Here is a 26,033-nt window from a genome sequence, read left to right as displayed (position 1 = left end):
AAATATCTGTTTTTAAACATTTTTGCAATATCAAAGCAATCATATGATTTATTATTTTCTTCATTTTATAGCAGATCTTTCTCTTTTCGAATTCTATTACATTTCTCGTTCATTCTTAGGTTCTAAGCCTAGATACATTAAGAGTGAATCTGTTAGAGAAGAAACAAAGAAATATTTCCCATAAATGCTTTTCTCCAGTTTAAGTCCTTGTCAAAATTAAATGATCTTGTAAGGTTAGCTTTGTACTTTATATAGGTAGAACCAATAAATATGAGTTACTCCCAAGAATTCTTAGAATTTATTTCTAACAGAGGACCAGCAGTGATCAACCTGTGTTCTGTTAGGGATCTCAGCATCAACAGTGTGAAGACTTCAATATTTTGAGATGTAGATAGCAAACACTCATTACCCACTCATTGGATTTTTGTCTCAGTGGTAAGGAAACAACACTTTGGAATCCAATTACCTGAGTAAGAATCACAGTCCTGATTCATGCAAGTGCTGTGATCCTGGTGAAGTTTTTTATTTGTTTGTTTTTTCATTTCTAAGCTTCAGTTTCCTCTCTATAAAACAAGGACAATAATAGTACTTTCCACATTAGTCAGTTGTGTTAAGAATAAAATTAGACATGTCAAGAGAGAGCATATAAGAAAAGCTCCATTAAAATTTGCTCATAATCCAGTTTCTTCCTTGTGGTCTGAGTGGGGATCCACATCCCTCAGGGACAGTGCAGGAAACACATGCCACACTAAGTGTTTAAAAAGGAGAATTTCACATGCAGAGAGAATGGTTCCCTGGTGACGAAGGCTCTGAGAGGCTGGAGATAATAGAATGGAAGCTACTACCACCCAGAGGACCCAAGACAGAGTGTGGACACTACGGGTGGTTCACACCAGTGATACTGCAGCTATGGCCATGCTGTCAACACAGCTGGATGTGGAAGGGAAATCTCCCACCACTGGAATCTCCCTCTGAGACAAAGGAAGACAAGGAGACATGATTTGACTTTCGCTCTCCTCAGCCCTTGGATCTCCTGGCAGGCTGGATTGTGGCTGAGTCCAGAGACTGCAATCTGTGGGGGCAGCCCCACCATGCTGAACAGAGTAGGAGCTTGTTCTGAAAACAGATGGGCCCAGACTCCCACAGGCTCAAGTCCCTGACCTTAGTTGCTTGGTTGCTAGGAATTTTAATTCCTGTGATGAGCAATTCAGAAGGTTCAGAGGAGCTATACTCCCCTCAGCTGGGCCTCTGAAAAACAGCAGAGGTATACAAGTTGCGCTCAGAGGGAAGATCAGGGAAAAGCCTAGGAAACTGTAAGAGGCTTCTCTGTGGCTCCTAGACCCATATCTTCTTAGCAAAACCTGCTTGCTGAGAAGTCTGTGCTTCAGTATCTGAAAATATGTGGCCTAATAAGACACCCCATCCTACCTTTCCCCAGCTAACTGCTGTGGGACAGTACGAACTGAACTCCTTGAGCCATCCCTCCAGGCCTCTGCAGAAATGCTCAGTTTTGGACTTGCTTTCTCTCCTCCGACCGTGGCACCCTCATCAGCACAGGGACCCTTGTTCTGTATCTTGCATCATCCAGCATTCATACTCTCACTTTCTGCCCTGAGACAGCAACTGTGGCAGGCACCGAGCTGCCAAGTATGTGAATAAAGCAAAGCCAGCTTCCTCTGGCTTTTCTCAGAGAAGGTGATCAGGCGGTTCTTGAGCTCTCAAAATTGCCAGTCTTTTCTATTGAGGATGTCCAGTAGTGCATGAGAACTCTAAACAGGAAGATTCCATCTTTCCTATAGGACCAGGAAGCCCTTCCTGAGAAAGTAACATCTGCGTTAGGAGTGAATAGGAGCCAGCCTCATGGAGAGGTTGAGGAGCTGCGTTCCAAGCAGAGGAACCAACACATGCAAAGGCGCAAAGGAGCATCCTGTGTTCTAGATTGAGAAGTAGGCAGCAGTATGTGGAGAGAAGAGGTCAACAGGGAGGGTTTCTGTCCTACATCTCATCGTCTGATCCCTGCCCGCACAGTTCCTCCTCTCTTCATGTTGTAATATGCACTTCTTGTCTGTGGCTTCCACATCACACCATGTGTCGTTTTGTGCACAGATTACTCATTGGATATTTGAATAAACGAAGGTGGAATAGCACTGACTAGCTCTTTGGTCATGTTTCTAATTTCACTTGCCCAGCATGAAGAATACAGTCTGCAGAAAAGCCTGAGTTGCTACCCTTTATGGGAAACTGCTATGTGACATTCTTTCAACAAGGACTCACACTCACTCTCCCTCTCCTTCACACTTGGAGCCCTGCAGTAAGCAGAGTAAGGTCAGTAACCTAAGGATACCAGAAAGATTCAGGTGTGAGGAAGTTCCTCTCTTCCTCCCTTCTTTGAAATTGAGTATGAGGCATTGAGCCGGATTCCATGCTTCCACTCCACTCCTTACTGCAGCGTGACCATGGGCAAGTTGGTCAGCCTCTGTAACCATGGTTTCTCCCTGATGTCTGTCTGTGGCATTCCTAACATCTACCTGACAGGGTTAATATTCAGTGAGAGCACTCATGTAAATGTCCAGCATGTTCCTGCTCCTTAGTGAGCACAAAATAGCTGGTGGTTACTGCTTTTCGTGTGGAAGTAGGTCCAGTTACTCTTATTATACAAGATCGGTATCGCACATGGGTCAGAGTGAAACAAAACAGAGCAAGTTTCCTTATTCCCTTGGCCGGTGAGTAGGCTGGCCTACACATGGAACAGAGAGGGTTTTATGCTTGTTTTTTGACTTTCTTTCCTTTCCTTTTTTTTTTTTTTTTTTTTTTTTTTAAGAGAGATTTGTTTTGTTTCACTTTCTTACAGGAGTGATTGGTGCAGATGTGACGGGTCATGGCCTCAGCTGTGAGGGACAGCCAGTGACATCACGGCTGGCTGTCATCTGTGGAACATCCTCGTGTCACATGGGGGTGAGTGTGCTAAGCACCAGGGCAAAACCACTGCACATGAAGGCAGGACAAGGAGTGGTGGTAGTGGCTGTTTCACCCTGCCTTGTCGCTCTTTTCCCTCCTTGCCCCTTAGGGCTCTGTCTAGCCAGGAGCCCCCAGACTGCCCTTCCCACAGCCTGATTTAGATTTGCCCAGGCTTTTTCCAGGGGCCAAATTCTTAAAAGCATGCATCGATAGAGTCTACCTTTGAGAACAACCTGACCAGAGAACACAGGCATGGTGAGTGAAGTTGGGCCCAAAGATGACAAACTCTCACTGCTCTAGAACCTTCTGTCTCTGAGGGTAGCATAGTCTTCTCCTAGAAGTGTGTCTCCTCCTTGGCTCTCAGGCTGTCCAGGAGCATCCTGATGAGCTGGAGAATTAGGCTGCATATTGTGACTTCTGAAGAACACTGATAAGCAAGTTTTACTTTATCAATTTTTCTCTGTGAATTAATAGAAAAGCTCTCCCTAAAATTGCACTTAAAACTTAGGCTTCCCCTAAAATTTATGCCTTCTTTAAATGTATGAGTCTGAAAGTATTCTATTTTGGTAAGTACCTATTTCTACCATATTTTTATTTTCAGCTCATTACTTGGTTAAACCCAGATGGACGACTCCTTGGATTTTTCCCAAATGAGTACAATAGAGGATGAGCAGAGAATAGAATGGGACACAGCCCAGGGCAGAATTGCCTGAAATTTGGAGGAAAGCATGTGCCATGCAATACTAGTTAGTGCCTGTTGGGACCACACAGAGGCTTTTTGTTGTTAGTAGACCCTTTGAGTAAATATTGATGCAATTACTTATTTGCTGATCCCTGCTATTATGTCCTCTCAGTGCTAAACTCTGGAGATATAAGGATGACATGGACCCGCCCATAGACTAGATAGAGTTATAACAGATATTGCAACATGAGGCTCCAATACAGGTTCATACTAAAATCATGATAGTGAGTATGTTATGTGCCAGGCACTCAACAAGGTGTTCTCGAATGTGGCATTCTGTGTCATAGAGATATTTGAGCCACCCAGCTAGTTTCTAGTCCCACTTACTCCACTTCCTGAGAATGGGCCATTGGAAAAGGTATTCAATCCTCTGGGTCTCAGATTCCTCGTGAAAAATATGGAGTATGACAGCCTGTGTCTTCTGATGTGAGGACTGAATAAGGTAAAGTGCTTCACATGAGTGAGCACTTCCCCAGGCCTACTCTTGTTTACCAGCACTCTCATTACAGGGCAGCAAGGTGAGAGTGGGTCTGTCAGGAAGGTCTGGAGTTTCAGAAATCTTTCTGGGGTGACATTTGGGATAGACTTTATGGACATGCATTTCCTTTTATTTGTTTCTCTGGGCTCTAGGTTGTGTTAAATGGAAGTTTCTTGACCAATTTTTTTATAAAAAGTTCCACGTTTCTTCCCCTTTAGCAACCCTGTGGTGAGGGCACTGAGGAGAGGCCAAGGCCCCTTTTGGCAGGAAGTATCCAAACATCAGGCCAGCTTTTATTTCCCTTGACATGGGTCTATACTTGTTCACTTGTCTTTACTAATCCATGATGTAAACCCATTTAAACCATCCCCTAATTTTAGTAGGACAAACCTGCTTTGGCTTTCCCCACCAAGCATGAGTATAGGCATGTGTAAGCCACTCAGTTTGGACTTCTGAGCAGACACACATCTAAATGAAAGTCACTCTGCAGTGCTTTGCACTATCTCTTCACTGAATGATACAGGCCTTTTCTGTCTTATAAATGGGGAAACTAAGGCATGGAAAAGTCCAGTAATTTTCCCAAGGTTACAAACATATTAAGTTCTGGATCAGGGACTCAGTTGGCTGTGTGGCCCAAAGCTCACACTCCTAGCTACAGCATGGTATTGCACGTGCTGACCATGAGCCTGGTGAGGAGTGGGGAAAGCAGGTGCCTGTGGTTGTTAGATACATGCAAGGACATCTTTCCATCCACTAATAGGCCTTGTGACTTGAGTAAGTGTCTTAGTTCCTTTCCTCTCGTTGCCGAGACAACATACCCAATGCCCAAAATTATGGAAGGAACAGTTTATTTAGCTCACAGTTGTGGAGGTTTCAGTCCATACTTGGCTGGCTCCAAGGCAGAGTGGCACATGGCAGAGGGCAACTGTTTATGGTGGCAGAAAACAGCAAAAGTAACAAGAGCAAAAAGGGAGGAGTAGCAGGCAAGCAGCCTCTTTCTCTGCCTTACAAATGTAAATTATCTGCCCCAGGGCAGATGTAGCACTCATACCCATAATCCCAGCATTGGATTGTGGATTAATCAAAAATCTAGAAACCTGCCCCATGACTGCATGAAGATTTGGGGGTACGTGTGGACACAAACCATAACAGTAAGCTACTGAACTTCTCTGAGCCTTGGATTCTTCATGTGTTGAACTGAGGCCTGCTGGGTATCATGCCTCATGGGTACATATACCTGCCACATAAGAGACATTCAGCAATGGAGGCGATTCCAGTGAAACTTTCCCAGTGACATGAATGGCTCATATGAAGCAGCTGTTCCCGCTTTAATGAATTTGATGGGCAGCTGCAGTTGGCTGCAATGAATAAGGGCCATAAAATGTCAGTTTATGATGTCCTGTCTTACTGGAAATACTCTCCCTACCCTCACTGGCTTTGTACTTGCCAGTGGGAATTGGCCTTCTGGGCCAGGGGGATTAGTCACTGGTTTTAATGTTATGTCATGATGGTGAGACTGTGGTCACACTGGCATCAGGAAATGCCTTTGATCTCCCTCAGGTGCTGTAAGCCCAGCAAGCCAGCAACAGTATCACCTTTGTGAGGTCTAGGTGAGGTGCAGTCTGAGGAATGCTCCCAAGGAAACTCAAGGACCCCTTTTGTTGTGATTCTGGCAAGTAAACCACCACTGTCAGGAAAAATTTACCAAACAGAACACAGGGCCAAGGGTCTGTGAGATTTGCAAAAAGTGGTTTTCAACATGATCTGAAGGATTCTCCTTCTTCCTGTCTGCTTACTTCTGATGTTTCTAATTCAGTGAGTTAATTGAAACAGAATTCCCAAGGGCATTTTGTACTTGATCCAGATTGCTTCTTTCTAGGTCACCCCCAAAGAATGAGTGAAGGAATGAACAAGTCATTGACTATTGATAAACACTGAGAAGGCCCCTGCTTCCAGGAATCTAGAGAGAAAGCCCGAGGTAAAACCTAACAAGTACTAATCAGGCCTTTGATATTTTAGAAGGTACAAGTGTGGGCTGCACATTTATCTTCCTTGTGGATGATTTAAGTAACAAGGAAAAGATGCTGTTCTTTTTTTTTTAATTGCATGAAAGAAGAGCTGCCTGCTCACAGTTAATTACCACCAAGTTGCTGAAATTGAGGATAACACAGCAGGGTGAGCCAGAGGTTGAAAAGTCACCAGGTCAGGCCCTGATCCTGCCTTTGCTCCAGCAACCTTCTCTGGTGCTGGCAAGTGGAGTTGCAGTGTGGCAGCTTGTCCTCCAGCAGCTGTGTTAGCCAGCTGGGGCAGGAGGAGTATCGATTAGGTAAGACTTGTGCAGAACAAGACTTGAGAGCTGAGAAGTCAGCTGCACCCTAGGTTGCTCAGAAATGAAATTTTCCATTTCTGATAAATGTGGAGATGAATGTTGAGAATGTAAATATTTTCTCACTGGGTGAATGTGGGAGTCTTAAGGACACAGGCTCCTAAGCTAGCTTGTCTACTGCCTATAAATTTAAATAAGACATCTTTCAGAGCCACAGTTTCTTCATCTGTTAAATTTGGGCAATAGCATTTTCCCATAAATGTTGAGAATTCGATTAGGTAATCACTGTAAATAATTTGGCACCATACCTGGCACAAATTACCAAACATGGGGTTATTATTAAAGATAACAGAATAATTGTGTGAAATGGGTTGGAATTAGAGACATCAGTAGGAATTCATTTTTTAGCTTAAGATGGGAGATAGCTCTGTACATATGTGTGTGTGTGTATATGTATGCACAGGTTAATAACTATACATGTATTACCTAACCCTCCAAGTGAGAGGGCCTGGAAATAAGATTACCCTAGAAACCAGTCACACAAGCATATTTAACGCCCAGAACTTGGTATCTAATGGCCCCATTCAATGAGAAGAACCAAGACTCCTTGGAGAAATGGTTGATGTTAGGATTGAGGTGCAAAGCTGAGTATTTTATAAGAGGTTTATTTTGCTTATGGGTCTAGAGATTCAAGGGCGTGGTACTGGCTCAACTCTGATGAGGACTGCCTGACTGGATCATCACAGATCATCAAACAAGAACCCTGGAGAGAAGAACAGGGTGGCGGACACCTCCCATGTGTTAAGGCAGAAACCCAGGAGAGGGGAGGGGCCAGTCTTGGGCCTCCCTCAAGGCCCCATTATCTCCCAACATTGCCATGGTGAGGACCCAGCTTCCAACATACAAACCCTTGGGGAACACACTCAGTCTCTTCAAACCGTAGCAAAGATACCACATACATTAATCACAAACTCTGCTGAGTAAAAGAACAGACATTCCCATAAAAGATTACAATTATATAGTTCCGTTGCTTAAAAATCAGGGAAATGTGCATTAAAATACAGTGACTGAGAGCACATTGCTGGTTACCTAGAACTGAGGAGTGGATGCAAAGACCAAGAAAATGCAGTTATAAAGGGGACACAAGGAAATGTTTGGTGTGACAAATACGTTTAACTTAGTAGTGGTAATATCTTTATTTGAGTGCATGCTATGTTAAAACATCATATTAGGACTGGGGAAATAGTCAGTGGCACAGTGCCTTCCTGGCAAGCGCAAGGTCCTGAGTTTGATTCCTTGTACCAAAAATTCACATCAGACATTTTAGATATGTGCCATTTATGAAAGGCTAACTATAGATACAGTTTTATGAAAAAGTAAAAGAATATTAGTAAAAGCAATAGTGTTTGCATTCTTGTACACAGTGCTTTTAGTCTTATAGGCACTGTACACCACTAAAATTAGTCCTCATTTTAAAGATGGTATATAGTAGATGGTCGATAAATATTAATTTTCATCTTTTTCCTTCCCAACTCAATTCTCTAATTCCGCTGATGTATTTCATTCTGCCCTTTTTGCTGTTATTTGTGTTAATGGTGCCAGCATGTATCTCAGGTGAAGCCAACTTGCTGAGTGAGTCCCCACCTCCTGTACCTCCCCTGGGCCCTTCCTGCCCTGTGGCATAGTGGAAGGTTAATTAGTTACTGGTATCATTATTTTCTGTTTTCCCCAAAGTTCCAGTCCAGAGCATGCCTCCATGAAGTCTCCTGTTCCCACACCACTTGTAGTTGACTGTACCTCCTGTGGGCCTTCATAGCTCTGTGTGGAGCCCTAGTGCAGTGTTTATCATTCTGCGTTCCCCATAGACCCAAACTCCTCAGGCAGCTGGGGAAAAGTCTACTTTAATATTTGATCTCCAGAGCACATAGTATGTATTCAATACATGGTTTACAATCAAGTTAACCCAAAGAGATATGGCAATAGATAACAAGTAACTTGTATCTTAGTAAAATAGACAGTAAACACCAAATAACAAGTTCAAGGATATAAAATTTAGATCTAAAAAAGAAAAGGAATACTTAAAAAGGAAAAGGCTGCGTGGGCTATGTGTGATTTGTGAAGAAGCATTTGTTGAGGTAACAGTTTAAAGATAATCAAGGAATATGTCTGTACTTAAAAATAATGATAGGGTTCACTGAACACTTGCCATGTGCTGGTTTCTTTCCAAGGCTTTCTGTACACAGAATTTCTAATTCTTACACCAAATGTGTGAGACCAATTTGAGAGTCCCTGAATGAACAACAATCACAGCTGTATAAGAGCAAGATGTAGTAACCATGCTTTATATCAGAATAAAGGGCAGCATGAATATATTCAGATTTTCAAAAAGCTAAACATCGTTATACCATGTTAACATAATAAAATTGTCAAATAGATTACATTTCCGCATCTAATGGATGATGGAATTGTGGTCAAAGAGATTGTAGGTTTATACATGTTGTTTTATATCCATTCACTGACAGTGCTAACCTAGAATCAGGAGAACATCCTACTGCTGTACCCAGGACTGGCTCGTTTTAAACTGTGCTTTTGCAAAAGCGCTGCTGGCCCCTGGAAGGTAGCATATAATCCCTAGCAGAGATGTTGAAGCTTAGGGGACCCCATGGCAAATCTGGGAATAATTAGAGATGGTGTATTTCTGTTTAAGAGAAACCTTAGAGATTGGATTAATTAAATTTGTGTTTATGAAAGTTTTTTGATCATAAAAGGATTAACTTTTTCCTGGTGCTTCAGAGTGTAAAATGTGTTATGGGACTTGATACTCAGAATAACAAAGGGAAGCACCCAGAGCAAATATTGTTTTCGTTCTTTCAAATGAGACTCAGAGAAAATAAGTAATTTGTCCCATGTCCCACAGCTAATAAGGCAAGACTCAGACACATATCTAAGCAAGCTCAAGCCATTTCTGCTGCATCTTCATTGATTTTCTTCATTTTCTGAGGTCAAAACATCTTGCAGCTAGTGAAAATCTTATTTTTTGCAGTAAGAGCCCTTAGTTGCATATTACTATTTGTCAGTTTGACTAAATTCTTCATTGAACTGCAAGCTAGTGCTTCTCATAAAAAGCACCTAAGGAACTCCTTTTGAGAATGTATTCCCTCAGGCCCCAGTCCCACAGGTACTGATTCAGTAAATCCTGCTGGAAAGGGGTATCTAAAAATCTTATTTTTATTTATTTATTTGTTTATGTATTTGGTGCTGGGGATTGAACCCTGGGCCTTGCATGTGGTAAGCACCTGCTCTACCCTTGACACCTCAATCCCAGAATCTGTCATTTTAATGGGTACCCTGGTGATTTTAATGGAGCATTTTCAGAAAATTATTTAAGTGTATTTAGAGTAGTGGTTATCTTTTCATCCTTGTTTCCTCAGCACCTTGTAGAGTACCTGGCACACAGAACAGTATTCTGTATTTACACTTGATGATTCTAAGAGTATAGTAAAGGTAAAGGTAATGTAAAATTAAGGGAAACAAGTTGGAGGGTCAGTCAATCCCTGATAGGTTGGTGACACACTAAGGGTCCCTTAAATCTGTTTCTTTCAAAGAAAGTGTCTCCTGGCAGACTTAAAGACAGACATTCTTAGAAGCTGTGACTTAGAGTACCTAGTAGAATCTGCTGATAATGAGAGATTGTGGAGTTTTTATTTTTCATAAAATAGTGAGATTGTAGGGACAAACTCTGAAACCAAAGCACAGACACATCAGGCATAACAGGAAACCATGAAGGTCTAAGATCTTTCATTTAAACAGAAAGTAAGAGTTTACTTTTGAACCCATAGGGCCAAGCTGTAGATATGGTGTTTAACCACCTCAGCACCCGGCTCCTCCTTGGACCTGGGCACAGACGAAATATACTGCCACCTGGGCAAAAGCATTGTACAGTGTTTGTTCTGAGCAGGACTTAGAGCAAGCTTCTTTGTATTCATGCTAGTGGATAATTTGGGACACAGGTGCAGTTTGGACTCGAAAGCAATTAATTGATCTCTTCAGTTTTGAGGAGACCTAAAGTGATACTTGAAACCTTCTGTCTTTCTCCACAATGAAATCTCAATACACATACATTCATAAGCATTTGCCATTGTACAACTCTCTTGTATGCCCTGTGGACCTTTAGGGGTAGGTGCCTAGTAGTAGAACATGGGCAACACTTACTACATACTCTATATTCAATGGCTTAACAGCTGTAATATTTTATTACTTCTCTTATATTTGGAAGTAATAAATAGGATACAAGTGATCATTATCATTTTAAGATAAGATAAAGTTGATGTGATAGAAAAGACATGCATTTTGGAATTAGGTAGATCCCTGTTCACATTCAGGTTTAAGCTTTCTTAGCAGAGCACCTCCTTTTACTCAGCCAACTGTTTTAAGATCTCTGAGCTGAGAACTGGACTGGAAATGGTATGCAGAAGTCTGCTTAGACCTACAGTCTAGTGGAAGAGATGGATGCCAAACAAATAATCACAAACATGTATAATTACAGACATTCATAAGTGCTTTGCTTTGCTTCCTTGCTGGTAGAAGTAGAATGCAATCGCTATGGAAAGCAGATTTGGATGTGCACATGCCGAACACTCCATCAGTTCCATTCCTAGCTAGGAAATCTGTGTACTAGTGTATGCCTAGAGACAAGTATAGTAAGTCCCCAACTTGTGAATGAGCTCAGTTCCAGGAGAATGTTCATAAGTTGGATTTGTTCATAAGTCTGACTATACCTTTGACTCAAATACACAATTAAAGCATTAAAAAAAACCACACACATAAAAATACTGCAAGTAAACTATTTTTACCAGTAGACATGTGAGCTGCTTCCATGATTTGTTTGTTTCTATGAATGTTTGTAATGCAAGGTACATTTGTGTCTGTAAAATTGGCAGCTCAAATGTTTGTAAGTCAGGGACTTATTGTACAAGAGTTATTATTTTCCATAATAACCCCACATTTGAGCAACTCAGAGTTCTATCAGTAGTAGAATGAATAACTGAATTGTATTATATTTATATTTAATTTAAACTTGGAATAAATGTTTAAATTAAGAAACTACATCTACATATACTAGACAAGTCAAACAATTTAAGAAAAAGGAACAAAGAATAAAGGAAATACATACAGATTATTTCATTTACAGAAAATCTGTCATGCAATAAGATCTTCACTAGTAAATTAAAAGGCTTAGAAGTACTGGCTATTGAGGGAGATGATACCTTCAAGGAAAGCTTTGGGGAACTGGATTTATTGATGAAGGACACAGAAGTACTTTTCAGTCTTTAATATGCTCCTGTATGTCTTATGCAAACTTCTCTGTATGATTCAGAAGTGCTATACAGCAGAAGACTCACTGTGAAAACATAAAGCCTACTTGATACAGTCTGAGTGGTTGGGGAGGCCTATACAAAATTGTATATTTGTGTCAAAGGTGTAGTCAGACTTATGAACAAACCCAACTTATGAACATTCTCCTGGAAGTGAGCTCATTCACAAGTTGGGGACTTACTATGCTTGTCTCTAGGCATACACTAGTACACAGATTTCCTAGCTAGGAATGGAACTGATGGAGTGTTCAGCATGTGCACATTCAAATCTGCTTTCCATAGCGATTGCAGTGATGTTTTAAACTGAGAAATTTTGATGAGGTAAGTGTGACACTTAAGCTGATTATCAACTTGATTGGCTTAGAAACTGCCTAGGGGACTGGTGAGTGATGGAGGTATGACATTGTGGTCTATGTCTGGTCCCTAACCCCTTCTTGGACACTATCTCCCTGCTAATTCCCAGCTGCCATGAAATAAGGAACTTTATTCCACAAAGCCCATCTACTTTGATGGTTTTGCCTTGGAGCTATCTGGCCATAGACTGAACCCTTTGTAACCACAAGGCAAGTTAAACTTCTCCTCTTGTAAGCTATGTGTGTCAGGTATTATGTCTCATGGATGGAAAGCTGACCAATACAGTGACTAAGCAAAGAGTCCAGTTGGGAGGAAGGAAAGTTATTAAGGAAAGTTATGTATGGCTGTAGGCAGTCATTGAGAGAAAAGTGGTTAATAAGCGGGTATGCAGGATAAAAGGCGAAAAATGGGCAGCTTTAGTGTGGGTTAGGAAGGAAAGTGGTCAAGTTTGGGCTGGAGAGGTAGAAGGGCAGAACACAGTAGATTTGAGAGCCTCATGAAGCAGTTTGGTCTTTCATCTTAAGAAAAATTGAAAGGCTTTAGCTACAGTGGATAACATAACTGGACTTACAAAGGATCAAAATAATTGCTGTTTGCACAACAGATTGAAGAGACACCATAGCAGATACTAGGAGATCCAATAGAAGGAGATTGGGAGTCCAGATAAGAGAGGATGTCATGGTGAATTGCCTGGGACCGATGAGGTAATGCAGAAAAGTGGAGACAGTTGAAAGTGTGCAAAATATCAGATCAGGAGGACTTTGCTGGCGGTGAAGATGCTGAAGTTGCCAGGTTATTGCAGTAGAGGCTTCCATATATCTCACCCCATTGCCCAGGATCAGCCAGGGAGCAGGAGGAGAGAGAATAGCAGGCTCACAAGCTGTTCCTGGGACAGGCTGGACCTGCAGGAGACACACTTTCCTGGTACCACCATCTACTAGGTTTTTATATGAATGTTTTACATGTTTTTTCCCTTGGTGCTTACCAAATATTTGTCAAAAAGTAGCAGGTGTACTTGGTATTACTTCTGTAGTCATCCTGCCCAAAATGCCCACTCTGAATCTAATCATAAGGAAATGTAAGGAACTCAAACTGAGATTCTAAAACATAACCTGGCTCAACCTTTTGAAAATATTATGATCTTAAAAGATAGAGACAGCCTCAAAGAGAATTTCACATTAAAGGAGGCCAAAGAGATAAGACAGCTACAGAGCATCTGTGATGTTGAATTGCATCCTGTTACCATAAAGGACATGTCGTGGACGCTTGACACAATTATAATAAGATCATTAGATTAGGTAACAGAATTACTTATTTTCAAACAGAATAATTATATTATGGTTATATAAGAGAATGTTCTTGTTTTCATTAAATACTGAAATATGTAAGAGTAAATGAAATAGGCAGCATATCTGAGTCTTACTCTCAAATGGTTCAGAAAAAATTATATTGCAGGTGTGTGTGTGTGTGTGTGTGTTATGAGCAGAATGGTTATGCAAAGCATTGAGAGAATCTAAGGGTATATAGGAATTCCTTGTACAATTTTTACGACCTTTCTGTAAGTGTGAAATCATTATTGAATAAAAAGTTTAAAACTAGAAAGAAAGAAGGTAAGGGGAAAAAGTATGGAGGGAGAAAGAAATAACAAGCTATGTGGAAGTCATGCCTGTGCTTGCTGCAACCACTCCAATGAGTTAATATGTCACTTATTGTACCCTATATCAAATTACACTTGAGAAATAGTTTAGAATTCACTGTTTGGAAAAGTATTGTTTAATTTGAAATGATACATTTTTTTCTTCCAGTAATAAGAGCTATAGGGCCAGTTGTATTTTTCTTTTAGGCCAAGAAGCTATGGTTACTGTTATGAGAAATTATCATGCACTTAGTGGCTTAAAACTTCACATTTATTTTCTTATAGTTCTACAGCCTAGCAGCCAAAAATCAGTTTTGTTACGCCATCATTAAGTGTCATAGGGCCATGCTCCCTCTGCAGGCACAATCCGTGGCCCCTGGCATTCCATGGCTTGTGCCTGGATCACTGATATCTAGCTTCTTTGGGCATTGGCTGCTCCTTACCTGTGGTCATGCTGACTCTGCCTCTTTCTTATAAGGATGGTCATGACTGCATTTAGGCTCTTCTCCACCTCCACACCCTTAACCTAATCACACTTAGGAACCATCTAAGGTGGCTTTCACAGTTAATTACAGAGGTGGGTAGTCTAATATAGTTTGGATGCTCAGCAAGCTTCTTAGGGCAGTGACATCTGTTGTACTTTGGGTAGGGAAAGAAATGGTCCAGGCAGGGAGGACAGTGGTGAGCTATATCTGTGACATAATTTCACCTGCACATTTCATCTGTCTCTCTTCCTTTGTTATATTTTTATGTCTGTTAACTTTTGCCTAATTGTGTTTGCCATAATTGTATTATGTTGAACAGTTACAGAGATGAAACACATTCTCATCTTGTTCCTGATCTTAATGATATTTGTTGGAGATTCCAGAGACATACATGCATACATACAAATATATATATGTGTGTGTGTGTATATCCTTTATGAAGCTGAGAAATTAATTTTCTGTAGTGTGCAAGACAGATGGTCAGTAGTTGTGCTTAACCAGCCAGTAAGGTTAATGTTACTGTTTTGTTTTTTCCCAGTACCGGGGATCAAACTCATGACCTTGTGTTTGTGGGGCAGGCACTGTGCCGCTGAGCTAAATCCCCAGCCCAGGTTGATGTTATTGGATTGTCCCTTTTTATAGCATGAAGTTCCATCACTAGGCTGTAAACTTCCAGGGCAGGGATTGTTGACATTCATTGTGTCCCCAGTGTCAAAGAGAGAGACTGGGACCTCTTTAGGTGTTCAGTCTTTTCATCTAATAAATGGAAGGCCCTTAATAAATATTTGTTGAAAGCTACCATATTTTTTAAAAGTGAATCAAAAATTCTAGGTCCTTATCCTACCCCTTATTCAATGAGTTGAGCTCACTGTGCTACCTTCCATACCTCTTGCCAGCACCTGGCATGGTCTGCTCATCATTTGACATATGAAGGGATAAACAAATGGATCAATCACAGAACCTTCTGCTGGATATTAGACTTTCCCCCTAGATTCTGAACTTCATCTGAACTGAAGCCAGGTGATTAAAGATCATTTAACTCTGTAATGTTTGTATTGTTCCTATGCTATTTTGTAAATGGATGTATGTTTATTACTGTGTGTTTCCTACAACAACCATTGAGAATAATCAATGAATATTCAATTGGTCACTCATGTATAGCTCTATTTATTTTCTTTAGAAACCACTTTGAAGATACCAAAGTATAGTACAACAACCATTGATAATAACCTACCACTTTTGTCTGTAGCTCACTATTATTTATCTATTTGTTTTCCTGAGAAACGATCTTGTAGATAACAATATGTAAAACAACAACCATTGATAATTTCCAGCACTTTGTCTGTAATTTGGTAAGCCCCCCTATTGCTATGTTATCCTTCTTTTACTTTTTAAAATAGAAAAAGAAAAGAAAAAAATAAGATCATTTAATCAGAACAAAATAAACTACTTTCTTTAATGGAATAATTACTTATTTCCCTCGCTCCTTAAACTTAGCTATTCGTCTCCTTACACTGTCTCTATTTATTTATGTCTATTGTGGTGGATTAACAAATGGTCTATTTGTAACACCCAGCTGAACTGAATCAGCATGGTTCTGGGTGTGGAAGGCCCACCTGAGGATTGTTTCCAACAGCATAAAAGGAGAACTGGAGGGTCAGATGGTGTGCTGTTGCTTCCCCTGAAGAAGCTTGTCACACTGGTTTTCCTGATATGAACTCATCTATTTTCATTGTTAGAGGAGCCTGAGTTCTTGCTGTCACCGAGGATGGCTGAGGTTCTTTTCAGGGGATCTCTGGTGCTTACCTTGAGTGTTGCTTCCTGGCTCCAGTGCAGATTTCTCAGCCTGCTGGCACAGACCCTTTACCCCACTGGCATAGACTTCCTAGCTTCCACCACTGACCTTTGTGCCTTCACAGTACAGATCCTTTGTATAGATGTGCATGAGACATTGTTATGGGCTCTAGGCCTCCAGCTGGATTTATAGAGGACATTGCCATGGGCTCTAGATCTTAATCTGGACTTGTGCAGGACATTACCATGGGATCCACGCCCTCAACTGGATTCTTTGAATCTCTAGAATATGGACAGATCTATTGCTCTCTTCTGCATTTTGACTCTTTGGGTGACTATTATAAAATAATCCTTCAAATCATGTGTCCTGTATTAAATACATTCCCTTGTAAACCCTGACTACAATATCCATGAAGGACTGAAACTGATTATTCTGGATTGATGCAAAAGTCCTAAAAAATTTGTCTCAATGAAGGGTTAGAGGGTTAAGAATTCTAGGATTATACTCTATAGGGGTCATGCATAATGACAAGCTTAAAGTTTATCTGCAAAAAGACAGCGTTGGATTCCTGAGGAAGGATATATGTAGATATCTGTATTGCTGAATAAGTAAATAAGGTTGGTTATCATAAAACAGAAAGATAAGGTATCTTAAGAGTTTAAATACTTTACGATGGCTCTAATTTGTATATTTCTGCTCATTTCAAAAGGTATTTCATTTAATACTTTAAGTTCACCATGTGTTATTGTACTCCATGTCCAGAAACTGATTATTTTTTTCTCACTGGCTCTCCACCTACAAAGCTTCTGATGACTTTCCATTGTCAGAGGGAAATGTTTATTTTGTCCTAGCCAGCTCTGTCGATCTATCTCCTACCATATGCACTCTATCTAGCTACATGTAACAAGGTCTTACAATAGCTTGGACTTTTTGAAGAGGCCCCAGAGCCAGACCACCTACATATGGTCCACTAAGGTTGTAAAAATTGTCTTAAAAGTCACCTTGAGGATGCAAAGTGGAGGTGGAAGAAGTCACAGGTGAGGTCTAAGGAAAAGAAAAAGGTTGGCTCTTGAGTATGAGATAATGAAGTAATGTGTGAAGCTGCTTTGGCAACTGGATGTATATTCACCAAAGACAAAGACAAGGCATGATCTCTCCAGCACAGGAAGCCAGATACAGGTACCTTAAGAGCTTTCCATCCAAGATAGGCTCGACTCTAGGGGTGGTATCATCCCAACAGGAGGGTGAGCCACCTTAAGGCTGGAATGGACAATTGGTTGTGACCAGACTGCTGCTGGGACCTAGAGCAATCTGTAAGCAGTTTACTCTGGAGTGGGGTGGGGTCCCCAGTGAGGGCACTGCAGTGACTCTGCAGGAGGACCTTACTAAATGTTGGACATATGGACATGCCCCATACGTGAGGACAGAGCCAACCCAGATCCCAAGCTGCAGTTCAAAAGATCTTTATTAGTAAGGCTGTGCCTGTATGGTGCAGCCTCAGGCAGCAGCTGGTGAGCCAGTAGAGGGAAAGCAGAGCAAGGAGGAAGAGAGGAAGCCTGTGTCTGCAGACATCCCCAAAGTCTCAAACAAGCTGTAACCATAAGAGGACAGCTTTCCAACTAGACAAAACAGGAGCATTGGTTACTGCTATAGGGTGTGCACATTCAGTGCATGCAGGTGGCCAAGGATCTTCTGCTATTTAAGAGTGTAGTATAGACTTACTTGAAATTTCATCCAGGAATAAGGAAGAACAATGCATGGAACAAATACAGCACATATAGTTGGGTGTAGAGAAAAAGAGTAGAGCTGCTGCAGCCTGTAGACCCTTCACATATAGGCCCTTCAATCAGGACATACTGCTTCCTCTCTTCAGCTGCACTCACAGCTCACTGTCTAGTGAGTCATGTAAAACTGCAACATGCTACAACAGCTCCCCTCTAAATGAGAGGAGAGGAAAACTCCTGATTTCTCTTGAGTCCAATCAGTGCAAAGTTCTCTATGAAAATAACTCTTAAGCATTTATTTCTGTTACTTTCTATCACTGAACCCAAGGGCAGACCTTCTCCAGGTGGATCTGTGGGCACTGTCAAGTACAGTGGAGCCCAACCTTGGCCTTGCCTCTTGTTTGATCTTTTTCTCCAGCCCTTCTGGTCCTGGAGTCTTATTCTTCTCCCTCCCTCAGTTTCTAAGTTTTGGGAAACCTTAAACCTCTAAGCCTCTCAGACCTCTTCCCTTCTGTCTGCCCTCACCTCTTTGGTGACCTCACCAAGACTCATGACTTAAATGACTACCTATGGACTGTGTCTATCCAGGATGACCTCTCCCCAGATATCCTGACTAAGGCAGCTAATTACCTATTCAGCCTCTCTTCCTGGTTTTCTAACAGACACCTAAAACATAACTTGCCAAATCCACTTTGCTAATTCCTTCCACCCTTTAAAATCTCCTCTCTTGTCTTTCTAGAACAGAAAAGGAGAGTGCATTCTAGCAATTGCCCTGGTCTGAACACCTTCAAGTATCCTACCCTCTCTTTTTCTCAGTCCGTCAGTCCATCAGTCAATACTGTCCGTTCTATCAGTAAAATATGATCAGAATCCAGTCACTGGGAACCAGCCAGGCCAAACATCTATAGTTTCCTGACGGGGTTCCCTGATTCCACCCTTGTTCAGTAGTTTATTCTCATCATGACACCCAGGGAGGAACACCTTCCCACACAACTGATACTGGGCTATTCCTGTACTCAAAGCCTTTTAGTAGTTTCCTATTTTACTGAAGGTTACAGCCAGTGTCTTGCAAAAGGGTTAAGAAGGCCCTGCAAACCCAACCACTCTTACTTTTTTACCCTTATTTCCTGTCACTTTCCTCCTTGTCCCATGACTCCAGCTTCACTGATTTTGTGCTCTTGATGACAGACACAGCACAGCCCTGCCACACTTCACACTAACTCTTATCTCTGCTCTGTGCTTGCTAACTGCAGCTTCATTCCCTGATTCCCTTCCAGATCTACCCAGACCAACCCAATATTTACCTTCATTGCACTGTCCTGTTTCATATTTGACACAGTATATCACCAGCTGATATATATTTCAATGTGTATTTATTTTTGTCATCCTACTCTTCACCAGACTATAGTTCCAAGAAAACAGGGCTTCATTTTCCCACAATATACAAACATTTCTGCAGTGAAGGAGTGCTTCCTACCTTGCATTACTCTTTCCACATGTGGTTCCTCTGGGCCAGAAAGCTGCCCTTTGCCTCCTCCTTTTGCGCCCTGGCCCCAGCTGAGCCTGTTGAAATCCTGTGCATCCTCTGAGACTCCAGTTCCACTCTGCCTCCTCTGTGGCACTGCCAGAGTCAGGTTTCATTCTCTTTCCCCAGAACTCAGCTTTAGATTCTACTGTACCTTAATCAACTTCATTGATTAAATTCTTTTACCACTACATCATGATGCCTCTCGGATTCATGCTCTTTCTTGATTTTTATGTTTTGGAGATGACAGCTCTGTCCACTGCAGGTCGTGCCTACGTTGTACAAGGTAAATAAAGTAGCTGTCTTGAAACTCCACACAACAGAATAAACACTTAATCTAGATATTTCAGTGTCTCAATCCTGCCACATGTGTTTTTTCCTTCTCTTTCTCTTTCTCCTGCTTCTTCATCATCAAAAGGTACATGTCACTCACTCATTGTGAGCATATTTCATTTGCTGGTTAGTGAAAAAAGATCAGCTCTTCCTCTGAGTGGCCTTTTCCAGGCCTAGATGGTGGTGGTCAGTAACACACTTTTCATCTGATTTTATGTAGATGGAATGAGTTGGGCTGTTGAACCCATGGGGTCAGTTTATGTCTTCCCTTGTAGTGGTTTGAGAAATGAGGCTTGTCAGTACTTTACTTCTGTGCCTTACTAGTAAAATCCCCAGTATGCTCTTGGCTAAGACAGTCATATTTTATGACAAAACTTGGAAAAATTAAAAACTTACAGAAGAACGAGTTCTTTTCCTCATTTCTTTTTTTACATCCTCCACATTTTTATTCTCTGAGACCATTTGCTTGAGGGGGAATTTTATTAAGATTCATTAAATTCATTAAGATTCCTAATTGAGAACATCTTTATTGGATAAAATTGAACCTGGAAATCAACTTGTGTTACAACTTATAGAGTATGAAAGACATCAAATAGTATATCTAACTGTTTATTTATGAACTAATGGTCATCAATTTAAATAACTACCCTGACTTTGCCTGAGCTTCTACCTGTAAACTCAGGCAAAAATAGTCTCCTCTTCCTCATTGTTACTGTAGTACTTTATTCCTGTGTCTGTTATACTTACAATATTTCATTTGCAAAAGTGTATTAATTGTGTGTCTCTGCCACTAGAGCTTGAGCTCTAGAGAGCTATAACTGTGGCTCATTAAATGCCACATGTCTAAGCCCTGGTATGTAATAAACATACCATACAAATAGAGTATCTTTTTTTTAATTTTAAAAAATAGAAGGAAAACGTATTAACAGACAGACATCCATTTACAAAATAGCGTAAGAACAATACAAACAAAACAGAGTTACAGGCAAAGTTATAGGAAATTAACCATGGTTGTTGTATTACTTATTGATATCTTCAAAGTGGTTTCTCAGGAAAACAAATAGAGGCATTCAAGACTGATCAAAGAATCATTAACTATTCCTTTCTGTAGAGCAATAGAAGACAGTAGTACAACTATGATAGCTATCCTGTATATACACACTTACATAATTTCCCCTTCTTTCACTTTCCTTTCCCACACCCCAGTTGCCCTTTACTTTTGAACATTTTCCTTTCGTTTCACAATGTCTGTCTTTCCTCCTAGTTTTTATTCACTCTTTCAGGTCTTACACTAGTGAGTCAATATGATGCTTACACATGCAGGTCTGATTTATTTCACTTATGAGTATGGTCTCTAGTTGTGACCATTTATCTATAAAAACCTCGAGTTTATCTGTCTTTATAGCTGAGTAATATTCCATTACATAAAAGTACCACAATTTTTTTTATCCAAAAATAGAGTATCTTAAGCCACACTGTCCCTATCCAGTTAATAGCCAATAGACACTTGCTGAGTTACAGCAATGGTAGAGGTATTTTGAAATATTTGGTGTTTAATCCTAATAGGGACCTTCTGAGTTCTCCCTGAGTTATTAGTGTGGGAAAGTTAGTTGCATGCTTAGTAAGTAAAAGACGCTTGAACTTAAATCACTTCTTACTAGAGTTTGAATGATCTTCTAGATACCTATTTATTATGTTTAGCTATAAACTTTTTAAAACATGAAAAATAATGCTATAACTTTGATGATGCATTTGATGATCATCAGATTGGGATACCCAGAAGGAATTTTAAATATCATCTTATTTACAGATGACAAACCAAGAGAGAGAGAAAAAGGTCTTGGGTGAAATCCCTTCTCCTGTCCATTGCCCTTACAGTACTGGCTTTTAAACCCTTGGTAAGTCTGCTGATCCCCTTCACAGCATGGCCCAGGCTGAGTGCTCTAGACCTAGGTCGAACCATTCCCATCATATTCTGTTTCCCTCAACTGAGAATTAGAGTACAGGCTATACTCTCCTCCTTTTTCCTCCTGCTGTACCCCTCCCTACTTGCTCCTCTAGGCTGACTCATGTCTTAAGCCTCACATCTTAGCTCAGATACCTAACATTCCTTTCCTGGGAGCATTCAGACTCTGTTAGCTGGAGTAGCTGTTACTTAAATGGTACAAAGCTCTATCACAGCATATGCTCTTCCACACTTGTTAATATTTACCTGTTTATATCTTTCTTGATCACATAGCTGCAAATTCCTCAAGTGCAAGTGTCAGGGACCATTCATTTCCATGTTGTCTCATACTGGTCCTGACACCAAGTTGGCTTTCTGTAAATCTTGAATGGAACAATCACTCACCTGGGTTCAAGTGTGCAAAGGGATGAACACTAGAGATGAGGTGATGTTGAATGCATATATTTTAGGGGGATCCTGAAAGTGCTCTTGAAGGTTCTCCATGCTTGAGAAGCCAAGCTTCTCAAGGTCCCACCATGCCTTAGTGTTGCAAGTACATGCTGGTGTCTCTAGTGCTCAGATGCTGTCCCAAAGCTGCAGCAAGGAACGACAGGCACGGGATTGGTAGGGGCCGCCTCCAAGAAAACAGGCGGGCCTTATATACTTTAATGCTGTGCATAACTAGCTATAGCATGTCCTTCCCAAAATTAAAGACTCTTTCTGATGTATCATCCTACAGGAGACCATAAGATGATGGCTTTAGGGACATAACAAAGAAGTTTCTTACTTTCCTGAAATCTTATATGTTACTTTTCAATATTATGTCAACAGGAAGTACGCTGTCCTTAGAAGTAAAAAGAAGGGTCTTAGTTTCTACACTGACACTTTGTATCTAGGTAAACTTGGGTGATTCATTTGACTTTTCAGAGCTCCCATTTATCCATATAAAAAATGAAGATCTTTCTCACTTTCTGGAGGTCTCTCAAGGATTGATTGAACTATTGATCCTGAAAGCTGTATGGAAAGTTTCTGTACCAGTGGTGGTGAACCTTTTGGAGCTTTCAATGATACAGACAGCCTGCTGCAGCCACCACTGGTCTATACCATGGAGACCTTTTAGGGGCATTAATTTAGACTGGGAGGATGGAAGTTTAATGGGGATACACTTAATATGGGACTATTTTCCTCAGTGGAAAAATGTCTTTGCCTTTGGCCACATTGCAGATCCCCTTGCACAGGGTATTGGTGCCAGGTGCGATCCTGATAGGAATTTGTTCTGGAAGGCCATCCTCACCAAGACCTCCAGAGCAAGAGAGCTCATGGATAGAGTGTCACTGAGCCAAAGGTTCCAAAGAGAGCCAAGAGATGGAAAGCTACATTCCAATACATGCCATGAGACAACATGAGTGACAGAAGAGATGAAGATCCTCAGCTAGCTTTTCCCTGAATCAGAGCACAGGCAGGTCTGGAGCAGCTGGCACCTTCCCCTTTGATGTGTCCAAGGCTCACTGTGTGTGTGTTGGCTTTTGTGCCTCAGGTGTTTGGGTTGTTTAAAAGTCCAAAGTCAAAGTAGGTTTGGTACATTCAAAGCATGGGGAAGCAGAAGGCAATGGAGTGATGGATTCGAGGAAGAGTCAGTGAACAGAATGAGATAAGGCAGTGAAAGACTTTCTGGGAAAATATATTTGGGTAAAGTCTCTTTTCCTTTGTGTAGAATTTCTGACTTAGAGAGAAGAAACAACACATACTGGTTTCTTGATACACATGAAGTGGATCTAGAGCTTGGCCACTCTAGAGGGCCAAGGAAGGCCTGTTCCATGGGGAAACCAGGAACTGCCAAGTAGCAGAGCAGATAATGAGCATACCTTTTACATTTACTTGTGAACTGAAACAAACTGAAGTGAATCACTGTGAACATTTGGCCTGATAACCTGAATAGATGCTTGAGGATGTTGGCAAGGAGTGGGGAACTTCTAGCTACAAAGCAGCCAAAATGTGAATGGGGATTTTTTTTTCTCTTTGCCTTAAAAAAAAACAATTCCACTCCTTAGCATGTTAAAAAAGGGCCTTAAAGGTAGCAGCACTGGAGGAGGACAGAGGGCTTAGAGGGAAAGAGTGAGTAGCTGAGTTTATCCCTGTGAGGCTTCAGAGGCCTGGGCCTACCTCACAGAAGCAGTGTCCCAGCCCTCCCTGTAGGTTCCTGGGAGGCAGGGAAGTGGGTGTTTGGGCGTGCAGTGGAGGGCATGGTGGTAGACCTCAACTCCAGGCTGATGCAGAAGTTCAGCTGCCTGAGCACCACCGACAAGGACATGCTTATCTCTGAGCTCCAACGGCTGCTTGGCTTCCAGCTCATCCCAGCCAACTGCACTTTCCCTGGACAGGACCAGCTGTAACTTACAAGCAGCCTATTATGACTGAGCCCAGACATTAATGTGGCCTCTGTGTACTTTGTTGAAGATGTCACTATAGGAGAAGGGGAGTCAATACCTCTTACACTCTGTTTATAAAAGTGTGGTTGATCCAGGGGTTTAGTCTTAAATATGTCGGGGTGAGGACTTACCAGTTTGGACATATGAACGTGGTGAGACTGCCAGAGCCTCAAGAGATGGTGGGTGTCCATGTCCTGATGTTCAGTCCCAGCAGAGCAGGGATGTATCAGGGACAGTGGTGGATGTCATTGCTACAGAACTCTACTGTGTAAGTGTCATCTGGTGATTCTCAGTTTGGAAGAGGTTGACTTGCAGGAATAATACAGCAGCTGTCATCTTTCAGAGTTCAACACACAGCTACATCACAAGGTAGCAAGAAACTTCAATCTGTTTGTCTCTCACCAAAAGAACTGACAGTCAGCTGAGAACAACTTGAAAGACCCTGGGGTTTTTGGGTTTGACTGAATCATAAAAAACACACAGGCTCCTGCTCCTGACCAAAATGAGCAAGATAAGGATAGGTTCTCACAGAACTCTGTAAATCTGTCTCCAGCAGTCATGCAAACAGCTTATCAGTAACAGCTTCCATTAAGGAATCTCCTTACCCTGGGGTGGACCATGAGGGATCTTTGTGGCCAGCATCCTACTTTGGCTGTAGCACAGCTGGTATCCAGGAGAGAAGTACACGTAGAAAATCACCTCTTCTGAAGTTGTCACTGAGAGGGGAAATAAGTCTCTGCTAGGATCCTCTACCTCCTTATAGAACTTTAATGTTTTCATTATTTATGTTTGAGTTTGATTCTTTATGGTTATTTTCTTAATTTGAAGGCTGTGAGGGTTGTCTTTGCCTTGGAAGCTTGGATGATAGGAAAAAGGAGTGAGGGTAGGTATGTGTGGGTGACAGAGGACAGAGGGGTTGATGGTGAAGTGTGATTGGTAGGTGAAGGGAGGATGAGCGGACAGAGGAGTTCTCCACCAGATCATAGAGGTTAGTTAAGAGCAACAGAAAGTCAGTTACAGGGGTAAGTATGACAAATGGTTTTACAGGGCTTTTAAAAAGATACTCAGGAACCAAAGTGTGGTGAGCATGCCTTTCATCCCAGCACTCAGGAGGCTGAAGCAGAAGGATCACTATGAGTTAGAGGCCTAAACTACATAGCAGGACCCTGTCTCAAAAAACCAAAACCAAACAAGCAAATATAGAAAGATACTATACTCCAGGGCTGAAGATGTGGTTTAGTGGTAGAATCTTTTCCTGTGTGCACAAGACCCTTGGTTTAATCCCCAGCATCAAATATGTACTCCCCTCAAAAAAAAGGAAGGCAGGAGAGAGGAGAGGGACTGTACTCAGTCAACCTTACACCTGAGTTGAGCTTGTAAGCTGTTCAGCAGTCAGAAGCTGTAACTAAGCCCACCCTATGATCAGCCTTCATACCTAAAAATAAGCTTTCTCCTCTTCTTTGGTTGGCTTTCACATGCATCTTTGCCCAATACAGCACGTGCATCTTGGAATATGGGGACTGTCACATGACAGTGGCTTGGACAGAGTGTCAGGCCATCTGTAGGACCCCCCTCGTGTTGAAGTCACCCAGCTATGCCACCCTCAGGTGTGCTGAGCAGCCAGCAGTCCCAAGGAGGGCCCTGGTTTCAATCTCCCTGCAAGGTGCTCATGGTCCTGCCCTTATTCCTACAGCCCTAATTCCATGTCTGATTTGTGAAAAATTAACAGTTTGATCAGGATATGGTCAGTCTCCAGCCCTAGCCTTGTTTGCAGGGTCAGGACCAAGCCAAGTACTACAGAACTCTGTATTCTTTTTTTTTAAAGATAAAAGGAGGGAAACATTAACACACATACAACATTTTACAACATCACAAGCACAGTACAGACAATACAGAGTTACAAACAAAGTGGTAGGGAATTAACAATG

The 26,033-nt window shown here is 41.5% G+C and overlaps 1 protein-coding gene and 1 pseudogene across 10 annotated transcripts in view; both read left to right on the top strand.

Annotated features, from left to right (window-relative positions):
* Fggy (FGGY carbohydrate kinase domain containing) overlaps nt 1-26,033 on the top strand; it is a 495,194-nt gene that overhangs the window by 281,209 nt on the left and 187,952 nt on the right. For all 10 annotated transcript variants that reach the window (XM_013521725.1, XM_005398481.1, XM_013521726.1 and 7 more), the window contains one exon: nt 2,852-2,955. In XM_013521725.1, the coding sequence (XP_013377179.1) occupies nt 2,852-2,955 (104 nt within the window). The remainder of the gene's footprint in view (nt 1-2,851; nt 2,956-26,033) is intronic.
* LOC102019041 overlaps nt 19,594-26,033 on the top strand; it is an 11,816-nt pseudogene continuing 5,376 nt past the window's right edge.

The sequence above is a fragment of the Chinchilla lanigera genome, unplaced genomic scaffold (genome assembly GCF_000276665.1).
Source record: "Chinchilla lanigera isolate Chin_1 unplaced genomic scaffold, ChiLan1.0 scaffold00063, whole genome shotgun sequence".
Lineage (NCBI taxonomy): Eukaryota > Metazoa > Chordata > Mammalia > Rodentia > Chinchillidae > Chinchilla > Chinchilla lanigera.
This window is presented reverse-complemented; position numbering and strand designations above follow the sequence as displayed.